A 13,152-nucleotide genomic window follows, 5' to 3' on the forward strand; every position below is an offset into this window, starting at 1 on the left:
AGGATAGAAGAGACCTAAGGAACCATCAAGTCTAATCCCTTCATTTGACAGATGAGAAAAGTGAGACCCAGAGAGGTTGTCACTTGTTCACATTCATATACATGATATATATCTTCCCATGTGTGGTTTAAGATTAAATTCTCTAATTCTAAATTATCTAAATCTAAATCTAAAATCTAAAACTCTAATTCTAAAGCCAGTACTATTTCCTCCCATGAATGGTATCTCTGATTTGCTGCAAGTAGAATTCTCCTAAAAATAGTCCCATATCCACAATAGCATAGACCAGGAAAATGAACTCACTATTTTATTTTTATGACAGTTTTGGGCTCCAAAAAATCGTATCATAATATTTAAAATGCATGTGGAAAGGAAACACCTTTTGTTTATTTAATGCACTTTGGGAAACAAAACCTTTGCCAGTCTGATTTTCTGCATCTTTAATTTTAAGTAAATTATATTGATATTTTGAAGAGTAATTGGAATCTTTTTTCTTACCATCTATTGCCAGAATCTCAGCTGTTAATGTCTTATTGACTATGAATGTTGAATCTCGATCAATGTTTTTGACAAATTTAATTTGAGCAGTTTTTGAATCAATGACTAAGAAACCACCATCATTACGTCCCATTGCATATCTGTTTTTGACAGAAAAAAATAGCCTTGAAGATTCTTGCAAATATAAAATATTACATACTATCAGTTGAATATTATGGTTTTATATTGATTATGTAATATTAACATTTGAAAAAAGTAGCGTAAGGATGAAAAATTCAGAGAAGCATGGAAATATTTGAATGCATACAGAGTGAAATTAGCAAAGCCAGGAAAATAATAATGTTTAATGACTACAGTGATATAAATGGAGAAAATAAAAGAGTGAAATTTTTTCGTGATTATTATGAACAAGAATCTGAATCCTTAGAGAAAAGAAAATTGAACTGAAACAAAAATATTTTATCAAATTATTTGAGAAATGTAATTTGACAGTCCTTACTTTGTTAATTTGTTCTCTCTTGTTTCTTATGGGTCTCTTGATTTCCCTATATCTCTGTTCCTTTCTCCCATTCCTTTTCTCTTTCTGTCTTTCCCTCCCTCTTCTTCTCTAGCTCTCTGTTTCTTTATCTCTCTTGCCTCTCTGTTTCTGTCTTTTTGTCTCTTTTCCACCTCTCCTCTTCCTTTCTCTTCTCTTTCTCTCTCTACCCCTCCTTTTTTCTGTCGCTGTCTCTTTCTCTCTGTCTCTCTTACATCATCAGTTCCCATAAGTTTAGTTATTATCTCTATGCAGATGATTCATACACCTGTCTAGCTCCAGTTTTTTTTTCTCCTGAGCTTCAGTCCTAAATCACACATTTCCTTTTGAGTATTTCAAACTGGATGGCTGGAGAGAGTCCAACCGCAACACATCCAAAACAGAACTTATTATTATTATTTTTCTAAAACTCATTCTTTCCAACTTTCACTATTTTGGTCAAGGGTATATCCATTCTTCTAGTCACCTAAGTTCATAACCTCATTGTGGAATTTGATTTCTCACCCTCCCTCACCCCACATAGCTGATCAGTTGCCAAATTTTGTTGTTTCTATCTCCATAGCATCTCTAGCATGTATCTGATCAGTTGCCAAATACTGTTATCTCTACTTCCACAACATCTCTAGCACCAGGCTGCTTTCTTCTCATTCCCAGCACATTCAGGCTCTCATCATCTTTTGTCCAGACCATAGTACTAATGTTCTCTTAATTAGTCTTTCTAATTTCAGTCTCTTTTTACTCTAATTCACTGTCTACAAAACTAACAAAATGATTTTTATGACCATGTCACTTTCTTCCTCAATAAACTCAAGTAGTTACCTTTTGACACTATGAGAAAAACTAAACTCCTCTGTTTAACTTTTAAAGCCCTTCACATTCACAAAAGCTATGCCTTTGCTGTTCTTCAGTTATTTAGTCATGTCTAACTCTTTGTAACCCTTTGGACTTGTCTATGGGGTTTTCTTGGCAGAAATATTCCATTTCTTTCTCCAGTGTGTCCTATTTTAGAGATAAGGAAGTGAGGCAAATAGGGTATAAATGACTTGTCCAGCGTCACACAGTTAGTATGTGTCTGAGATTGAACTTAGATCTGCTACAGGACTAGTGTTCTATCTACTACCTAGCTGTCCTTTTTATGTCTTAGCAGTGACTATTTTTCTTACTTAAAACACACTTCCCTACAACTTTGTCTCAGAATCTTTCCCTTCCTTCAAGATAAATCAAGCACCACTTTCTAAATGAATCCCATTTTGATTTCCCAACTATTAGTGCCCTGTCCTACTGAACTATCTGATATTTAACTACCTTGTATTAATTTCAGATTTATTATGTATATATATATACACACACAGAATAAATCCTATATATATATATGTATATATATATATGCATACATATAAACTACCTTATATTGATTTTGTATTTATTCTCTGTGTGGAATGTGCCAGTGGAATTTAAGCTCTTTTAGAACACTGTTTCTTTTTTTGTGTTAGCATATTGCTTGTCACATAGTAGATATAGTAATGTTAATTAAGAACTTAATTAATATTATTGATTGATTAATTGAAAAAATCTTCTACCTTTTATGGTCTATTTTGTAATAAACAAGGGGAAAGCACATGACTTAAAACAGTAAATCCTGTGCCACAAAGAAGTAAAATTATATTAGTATCTTTAAATATCTGTGTTGTAAACAATTAAATGATTTTTCAGGGTGATTGGGCAGATAATTGGCAGGAGGGAGCAGAGATATAGGTTGAATATTTAGTTCATTGTATAGGATTAGTCCAAGAATTTATTTGATGCATAAGGGGAATCATAAGAAATAAGGGAGATTCAAAAGGAATTCACATTCCCTTAGAGTCCAGTTTTTTTCTATCTACTCCTCTTTCTGTGTTACTACCAGCTTATATAATACTGCTTTACTTAAATATTTAATTTCATGAAGAGTCAGACATTTAGAGCTGAAAGTGACCCTATAAGCCATTTAGTTCATTCCTCTGACTGGAGTAAAATGAGATTCAGAGGTAAGCGACTTGGCCAAGGGTTTTGCCAAAAGTCCCAAGATTTTCAATGGCAGATTTGGGACTGATTTGAGGGAAAGAAAGTATTTATTAAGCAACCTATCATGGGCCAGATTATGTGCTTTATAAATATTATCTCACTTGATCTTCACAATGACCTTGGGAGACAGATGCTAGTATTGTCCCCATTTTATGGTTGGGGAAATTGAGGTTAAATGGCTTAGCCAGGGTCACAGAACTAAAAAGCATATCAGGATAAATTTGAACTCTGTTTTTTTCTGATGTTAGATTTTCTCTGTTACCCAGAGATCTAGATTGAACTAGATTTTCTGATCCTAAATGCAGTGAATTTTCTACCAAATTACATTGCTTTCACTATAGCAAACTTGAGAGATGAGCCAAGTAAATATTTTTGTTTCATCCTTAAGATAAAAATGCTGAGGTTCAAATAATTTAAATGACTTACCTTGGTCATACAATTAGTAAGCTAGGGGACTTATACTTAGGTCTTTTGGTTCTACATTCAGGGGGCTTTAAAATTTTAATTTATGCTATATAACATCATTTTGCTCATGACATAAACTCAACAAGGTAGAGTGATTCCCTATAACCTTTGCATCAAAACCTAATGATTTCTCCTGATTCTCAGTGTTCATTATTACTATCCCTCTTCGCCACCTTCCTCCCAACCCCCCTCCTTCTCTTTTCTCCCAGAGGAATATCTGTCTAAACCCTACTCCAGAGGAGCTAATCTAGTCTGTTCCCCATATGATCTTTTTCACATGTGCCCTTTCATCTTCCAGGAATGTCCTCTCTGATATTCTCACAAATCCATATCCTTCCATCAAAACCTTGAGTAAAGCCCATATCCTCCAGAATGGATTCCTTCAGTATCTGATTCATCTTACCCCATTTGGGTCATTCCTTATCCTTTAGGAATTCTGGTTTGATTTTTTTTTTTGTTTGTTTGAAAAAGTTCATAGTTGTTAATTGTTAAAATGGTGCAAACATCTTTAAAGTCTATTTATTTTTGCAGAGAATGTGGGTCTGTTGACCCACATGACCATAAAGGTCCTTTCATGTTCTAGAACATCTATGATCCCATGATTTTATATGCCTTTCCTTTTAGAAAGTTGTGTAATTACAAATAATTACAATATTCAATTTAGAATCTGTAGTTAATTTAAAAAATTTTTAATGTATATTTTGGATATGGATTAAGTATGTATTGAAAAAAGTTATTTATTAAGATTAAACTATTTAAATGTGTTTTCCAAGTTGCCCATGATTATTTAAATTTTTTTTTCTTTTGTCAGTATTTAAACAAAAATCACAGTTGAACTTGTATTAATTAGGATTTTTATATAATGGATCTTTGGGTAAATGCTATTCTATATTTTTTTATCTCTTATTTTATAAAACACCTTAAATTATGAGGAAATAAGAACATTAGACAACTTTTATACTTGAAAAATTATATTTCCTACTTATTATTAAATTATAAGATATAATAACCATATATTAAATTTTATTAATGAATATTGCCATGCACCACATTTGTGAAAGATCCTAAATATAAGACAAATTAGTTTGAAAATTTTGACATGCATTCATTTGTGACATTATTTCAAACTGAGATGGTTTAAAGGAATAACAAACATTGCCATGAAAGTTAGATTTACCTGATAAAAGATGCAGGTTTGCCAGTATCTTCATCAATGGCTGGATATGTTCCAAGAACATAACCGATCAATTTTTTATAACTTATGCCTTTCTTAACTGTAAAAGTTTTTGAAGTAGGATGGAATGCAATACCCTCTTTTACATTTATAACTGTGACTTTGATGGGAATTGACTGAATTCGATTCAGAGAAATAACTGACTGGTGAAATGGAGCCTTGTTTTTAACAGCTAAAACAAGTTGCATATTTTGAAATTGTTCAAAATCCAGAGCCTGAAATTAAAAAAGAGAGAGAGAAAAAGGAAGTATTAATATCAGATCCTTTAAGATAAACAACTTTAAATTTTTGTATATTTTCATTCTTATTTTCTGGGTGTGGGAACTCGACAATATGAAAACATTTGCTTGTGGTCACAGAGCTAAGTGTTAGGAGGCATGACTTAAAACCAAATTTTTTGATTCCATGTCCTAGTAATTTCTACCAGGCAATGCAGTCATAGAAAGGGAATTAGAATATTTTATTGTCATGTTCTATGGATCCATGTTCTTTGAATATCAATCCAAATGAAGAAATAATTGCACAGTTCAGAGAAAAGGAGCTATTGGTTCTTAAATTCTTTATACTAAACTAATATATGATGCATAGAGGATAGGTATCTTCTCAGCTATCCAAGTATTTTTCCATTATTCACAGATTCCTCATTAGTTACATATGTAGCTCCTCTATCTTGACTTTCAGAATTTCATATTTGTGATAAGCATGAGGTGATCCTATAGGACAGGAATGGGGATGGCCCAGTTGGCTTACAGGCCATATAAGGCCCACAAAATCATTTGCTTAATCAGCTGAAGATGATGATGAACTGAAAACTTGGTAGAATAACCTCCTACTGCTTGAGTTCTAGAAGTTGATAATTTTGTGTGGCCCATGAATGATGTTATAAATATCCAAATGGCTCTTGGCAGGAAAAAAGGTTCACCACCCATGCTATAGGACAATTGGGCATTTATTCAGTAGCCTAAGAGCAGATCATCTACCCTTCCTGGGAACATTAACAACTGACTTAGCAACATAGAGAATTTGCCTTATATATGCCTAATAAGCATAAGAATTCTCATCATGCTTTCATATTTTTGCTCATTGTTTATTTACAAATGCAAAAAGTTATGAATAATATTTTATATTTATATAGCACTTTAAGGTTAAGTCTTCCTCAGAGAAAACTAAACTTGAAGTGAGAAAACATGGATTGACCCCTAGTTTTGTCATTTTAGGCTATTTTGGGCAAGTCCACCTAACTCACACCTATGAAATAAAGTGTCTGGGCTAGATTATCTCTCTTAAGTCATGTCTAGCTCTAATAATCTATGGTTCTGTGAATACTGTGAAGCTGACAATGCAAGTTTTATCATTTCCATTTTACATATGAGAAAACTAAAGCTGATAGAAATGAAATAGGATTTGTCCTTATTCACAGAGCTAGTAAGTGGGTGGAAATGACCTATGATCATGTTATCAACATGGAAAATGATAACATAATCAAAAGACACATATTACATAATTAATAATAATAATATTATTATTAATATTAATTATTTATTATTATATTATATTATTATTATATTATATTATAAATAATAATAATATTACATAAAAATGGGGCCGACTAGAATTGATATGCCAAGAAGATCCTATGAATTAGTGAGTGGGTGAATCAAACTAAATGTTTAATAACCATCCTGATAAGGCATATATAAAAAAGAGCTTAGTATCTTTCCTCCCCAAACTTCTCCTCTGCTAAGCTTCTTGATCTGTTGAGGGTACCACCTTTTTCTTATGGATGAGGTTTCCCACATCAGTGACATGGTCAATTCTTCACACATACTTATCCCATTAATATAATAAATTGCCTAATCGTGTCACTACTTTCACCATCCTTCCTCGTTACTCACAAAAGCACTACAGTCCAGGACTTCATCACCTGAACATCTCTTGCTTAAACTATTACAGAAGTCTTTAAATTGTTCTCTGTGCCTCAACTTTGCCCTCTCTTGAATCCATTCTCTACACAATTGTAGAGTAATTTTCCTAAGATACAGGTTTGATTCTATCACCCCACTGTTCTCCAAATTTTAATAGGTTCTATTTCCTTTAGAATAACTAAAAATTCCTATTTGACATTTACATTTTGCACAATCTAGCTCCTACCTACTTTTCCAGTCATATATATCACTCCCCCCCATACATTCTAACATCTGGCCACAACAACCTATTTGTTGTTCTTTAGCATATATGATATTCTATCTCCTATCTCCATACCTTTCCATTGGTAGTCCCCTCTCACAATTATTTTTTCCCCCAGAAGTTTCAGTTAATACATTTCCACTTTCCAGGAGTAATCTTTTTTTTTTTTTTTTTTGTTCTTTTATTTCTATCTATTTCATGTAGCTAGAACCCATTTAGAGGGACATTTAAGAAGCGCCTCATTATCCTATCCCATAATCTATTTAATCCATCTTTCCTTAGTATTGTACTTGAATATGTTTGCAGTGGGTGACATTAATATATTCACCTTATTTTAAATTCTTATGGCAATGTAATTTGTATGTAGATAAATATAGTAATATATACAAATAACTAACCAAGTATATTCACTTAATTTTTTGGGGGCAAATGTAGTAGTTTCAATTAAGATTATAATTTTAATACTAGATGTGAAAGTCATAGGTATTATCATTATTAAGAATCTAATTTTAGTATTTTTAATAAGAGGGAAGGTGGGTTTAAGACCCACCTTTGACAAATAATGGCTATGTGACTCTGCACAAATCATCTAACTTCTCAGAGTCCTCAAGCAACTCTCTAAGTATAAATTGCAGTTGTTCTATATTGTAATTTCCCTCACTAGAAATCCCCTATATGAATTAAGTGCCAAGTTATCCCCCACTGTGTCTCTCCTCCCTCGGCCCCTCCTAAACAAAACAACATACCTTAACTACTTTCAGGATTCCTTCATTGGTTTTTGGATCAGTTTCTATTACAAACCAATTCCCCTCATTTCCAGAGGTAAAGAAATATTCAGCAAACCAATTATCTGTGAACTCTTCATCAAGATCTGTTACTTGAAACCGAATCACTTCAGAACTAAGCATATTTTCTTCAATCTTTATTGAATACTGAAAAAGAGAGTTGCAGAATTCATTAAGAGTAAATTATTAGTCTTTTTATAAAAGAAATTTACATTATTTCCTCAAATAGATGTTCTACTTAGAAGGAGGGCATTTGAGTTGGATACTACAAGAAAAGTATAAGGACCAATGGGAATACTTCCCTAAAGTGTATTGACATTCCCAGCCCACTCAGTGCATACCTATGATCACATGAGTCAACTAACTCATTTCAAATCACAAACATGCATGAATATTGTGTCATTTTTTTCTGGTTTTAGTCATATCAGATTTTTTGAGACCCTATTTGGGATTTTTGGGCAAAAATACTAGAGTAGTTTTTCATTTTCTTCTTCAGCCCATTTTACAGAAAAGGAACTGAGGCAATCTAGGTGAAGTGACTTGCCTAGGGTCACACAACTAGTAAGTATCTAAGGCTGTATTTGAACTCAGAAAGATGAATCTTCCTGACACTAAGCCCACTACTTTATGAACAAGGCTACTGGTCTGCACAACACTGTGCTAGGCACTGTTGAAAGTGGGATTGTTCCAAGCAAGATTAGTGACATCTAATCACGTAAGGAGGAATACAAATCTATCTAACATCTATCTATCTATCTATCTATCTATCTATCTATCTATCTATCTATCTACCTATCAACCTGTCTGTCTATGTATTTATCTATCTATCCATCTGTCTGTCTGCCTGTTTGTCTATCTAACATAGGTTTGTCAAAAAGTAAAAACATACCTGTGAGTCTTTAAAATATGGGAAATTGTCATTAACATCTTTAATCGTAATTTGACAACTACATTCAGTTGCTTGTCCAGCTCCATCAAGATCTGCACCACTTACAAGCAGGCTATACTTGCTGTATTTCTAAGTTTAATAAAAGAAAAAAGAAAAAGATAATCAAACTTAAAAAATATTATATTTTGAACACCCAGAACAAGAATATTTTTGTATAAATCAATAACTTTTTGAAAGAGAAGAACTATATTATCAAACAGTGAAAAATGCCACTGATTGTAGGCTGTACTTAAGATTTATACAACTCACATTTGGGGGAAAATGTGTGTGTTGTATTTACACTAAAGTGCTTTAGAAAAGCTATGACAGCATGGTAGATAGCAAGCTGACCTTGGAATCTAGAAAACTAGATTCAAGAAGAACTTCTGATACATATTGTCTGTGAAACCATGAAGAAATGACCATCTCTTAGAGACCTGACAAATCTTTGAGACTATAAATTCCAGAGAGATCACTGACCTAAATTCTTAGAGGGAAGCTCTCAGTAGGAACTCCCTTTATTAATGAAATGAGAGGTCTAGTCAAAAAAATGTTACTGAAAATCACTTTGTTTCTTACTGAGTAGGAGGCTTGAATAATCAATTTCAGAAAAAAAAAATTAGACTACACTTAGTGATCAGACTATGGATATTGTCAACCAGCCATGATGAAAAGTACAGCAGAAGTTGCTTTTATTACACACCTTTGGTAGGTAACTATCTAATAACTATCTCTTGTAACCAGAGAAGTAATAGTTATGTAGTTATGAGATGCTCCATTGGTAGATTCTAGGTAACTGTTGCCTTATGGGCTTTGTAGATCACAGTGTGGCATGTGATCCATGAGAAGTTGATATTCTCTGAGTAGAAATGGATAGAAGGTAATGGGAGCTGCACCCTTGAGAGCTAAGGAAGGAAACTGATTTTCCACTTCATGTATAATGATTTTCTGTTTTTCTCCATTTCCAGCCAATGCAGAGAAAATTGCAGAAAAATGCAGAAATAGGAAATTCAAGAGGAAAAAAGGAGAGTGATAAAGAATATTGATTGCTATAAAAAGAGACAAGTTTAGTTGAAAGAAGTTAGAGAAGTTAGACAAAATAAAAAAAATAGCAATGAGCAGCAGATGGGGAAGATTGGAGAACTACAATTTGAAATTCCAGGGAAAGTTTGAAATGAATTTCCCTCCCCTCCCCCCCAAAATCTTTCTTTTTTGTTCAAAAATCTCTTCTTTGGTAACTTGTGAATTTGTTCTCAGTGCAATTCGTTCACTCTTATGTTTCTACATTGCTCTGCTTTCATTCAGAAATTTAAATTCGCACAGCATATAGAAAGCTTGTGTCTCTTTTTTATGAGGGTTGTATTTTGCATGATAAAATCACACCCAAGCTAACTAATTTGGCTTTGTTCTAATTTCTTCTTTCCTTTTTTTGTCTTTTGAAAAAATATAGACTTAAGGAATTCTCTGTTCTGACTTCGTTCAAGTGAAATACTTTGGCAAAGATGTTTATAAAAATATTTTTACCTCTCTATCAAGAGTATTGGTCATTGAATGCACTTCCCCAGTATGTCTGTTTAGGAGGAACATGGGTTGTCCCGGAGGCTCTTGTGAGATTATTTTGAAGGCAATTTTGGAATTCATATGATTTGGTTCATCAGCATCTGTTGCATTTAACACCATTACCAGAGTATCTAGGGAAAGAGAAGTTGAAAAAAAATGAATATTTATAGAACTATGTTATATCTACACAAAAGAATCAACAAAACTTTATTATGTTCCTAATCTACTTAAAATATTTATTGTTTATATCACATTGTTTTGCAGATATAATAGTATAATTAGGATTTAACTGAGTCAGATTTTTAAAGCTCTTAAAAGCATGGGATCTGGATAGCTAAAAAAGCAGCCTGCAGAAGATTTAAAAATCTTCAAGCAAAGACTAGATTAACTCCTATTGGGGAGGGTGTAAAGAAAATCCTTGTTCAGGGATGGTTTTTGAAATCCTTTCCAACTCTGAGATTCTGAGAGTCAAATGAACTGATTTATATGAACATTTGTAAATAAAGATGTACATAGCCTTGTACAGTGATAGGTAATTGATCTGAAAATCAGACCTGAGTGTGAGTCCTGCCTCTGACACATACCTGATGGATGATCCTGGGTAATTCATTTAATCTCTCACTGCCCAACACGTCATATTCATTTGCTAATTTCCAGGACTGAGTTTTGCACACTAGTAAGAACATTGAGGGCTAGTTTGTTTTGTTAGAAGCACATTTTTTTGTCCAATATGTCTTAATGCTATTGTGATTTTGAGGCAAGGGTTTTGTATGTACAAGTTGATGCTCCCTTTCCTCTAAATTTTGGTTCAAACACGTTTCTTCCTTCCATGAACTCCTTTCTTTGTTTTTACCAGTGGATAATTATCTTTCCCTTTAGACCTCATAGAGCACATTGTGCCTCTTTTCTGCATGTATCTTTCATTATGGTACATCACGATTATTTCACTGTATCATATAAATATTACATATTCCCTAATTCTTAGCATAGTGCTCAGAACACTTAATAAGTGTTTTATGAATTGAATTGAGGGCATATAGAAATAACCTGGTGGCTATTTTTGATTATTGGTGATCGTAAATATGCCTTTATATTTATGCAGCTGCAAGTGAACCTGACCTAATCTTTGCTAGATTTCTACTTCAAAGTGCAGGAATGGCTTGAATTCACTTTTACTGGACTTAAGGATTGGAGAAATTTTAGTCCATATTGAAACTATGCTCCATATTCAGTAAATTCAATTTGATGGTATAAATGGATTTTTTTCTGAGGGGAGGTCAGTATTTGTTATGCTGGGTGGGCAACAGGAATATAATAGATGTGGCAAATACAAAAGGGATATGCCTTCTTGCCCTTGAAGAACTTAAAGCCTGGGGAGGGGGATAGGAAAACATTTAACATCAAGATTAAAACAGCACTATGTGATAGCTTGTTACACAGTGCCCAAAGAATGGCAGATTCAAGAAGTGCTGCAGGGATCAAAGAAGGGGAAGACAACTGTGGGTTTGAATGGTAAGATTGGCACTTAGAATAGTCAAGCAACTCTCTTCTCTTTTGTCTTGTTTTGCTGTTGGCCAGGTATCTTTTCCCCATTTGTTTCTATACATACCTTCAGCTCTATGGTCATTCTCCTCATCTTTCTCCCACTGGAGCCTTAGATATCATCCTTTTCCTCTTCCCTGCTCACTTTTCCTACTATCCCCAAGTTTTGAAAGGTAAGGTTTTGGCTTATCTAGCCAGAGGTCAGATCTCTGCCTCCTTGCCACTTACTAGAAATCTCCACATCAAGGTGTTTTATGTAACCTTGCCTTACAACAAGCCCTTACAAAATTTCTCCTGTTAGAATGTAAGCTCCCTGAAGTCAGGGGCTCTTTTGTTTTCTTATATTTCTTTGTCCAGTTCTTAGCATAATGCTTAAAACACAGGGTTGTGTTATAAATACTCTGTATATCTCTCTATCTTTTGATGCAATTTATTCAACAACCTAGCCTATCTAGAGGGAAATATACAACTATCTGTGTATCAAGGATGACATAAAAAGGGTTGATTTGTCATCATCCATGTTTTCTAACTACAACTTCCTCAAAGAGAATAACACCAAATTGAATTAGAAAAAATGAGATATCCAGGTGATGTCTGTTTCTTAGAGGGAATGTGTTTTCTTCTTTCTAATCCTACCATTTACTTCATTTTCATTTATTGCCATAATTTCTTGCTCTCTTCATACAACACAGACCAAGCTAATAGTTGTCTTCAAAACCCTCTGTGATTATAGTTTTTCATCCCATGTGACACAACCTTTAAATTGTGTTGAATTTAGCTGTAGGCTTTGTTAAAAGCAAAAGCCTTTAATTACTCTATTAAAGCAACAGCCTTGACTCTGTCTTGCCTTGGAAAACATGTATCCCAGATATGTAAATCTTGCTACAACCCACTCATGCCAATTAGGTCTTGCACAATTTAGTAAAGAGGAAGATTATGCTTTTAAATTCTGCCTGGAAACTTCAGATAGCATGGGAGGATGCAAAGGGGAGTATTGTCAGACATATTCTCTGTTTTCCTACTGCCCTTTCATTCTTTAGATTAATGTGCGATATTTTGCTTTATTTGGACATAACCAAGCAGAACTAGCTATACTTAAAATTAGCATTTGTTATTTTAAAAATTATAACTATTAATATTCCCAACAACAAATTACTAAAACCAGTTACTACGTGTATGATCTTGGGAAAGTCATTTATCCTTGTCAGATCTCAATTTCCTTATCTGCAAACTTTCCTTATTCTTCTTTGGACAAATGACCTCTATTTATGGTTGTCATTAACGCTTGTGTTTTCATTAGGTTTAGAGTTTCTGGAGACATTAATTTTAGCATCATCCTAGGAACTGAATAAGT

At 33.5% G+C, this 13,152-nt stretch overlaps 1 protein-coding gene across 1 annotated transcript in view; it reads right to left on the minus strand.

The window, feature by feature from the left end:
* Positions 1-13,152, minus strand: part of DSG3 (desmoglein 3) — a 43,877-nt gene that overhangs the window by 13,950 nt on the left and 16,775 nt on the right. The window contains exons 6-10 of the mRNA XM_051970292.1: positions 10,221-10,387; positions 8,658-8,786; positions 7,730-7,915; positions 4,740-5,011; positions 499-638 (exon numbers count right to left, since the gene is read on the minus strand). Of these exons, the coding sequence (XP_051826252.1) occupies positions 499-638; positions 4,740-5,011; positions 7,730-7,915; positions 8,658-8,786; positions 10,221-10,387 (894 nt within the window). The remainder of the gene's footprint in view (positions 1-498; positions 639-4,739; positions 5,012-7,729; positions 7,916-8,657; positions 8,787-10,220; positions 10,388-13,152) is intronic.

Source organism: Antechinus flavipes, chromosome 1 (assembly GCF_016432865.1).
Source record: "Antechinus flavipes isolate AdamAnt ecotype Samford, QLD, Australia chromosome 1, AdamAnt_v2, whole genome shotgun sequence".
NCBI classification, from domain to species: domain Eukaryota; kingdom Metazoa; phylum Chordata; class Mammalia; order Dasyuromorphia; family Dasyuridae; genus Antechinus; species Antechinus flavipes.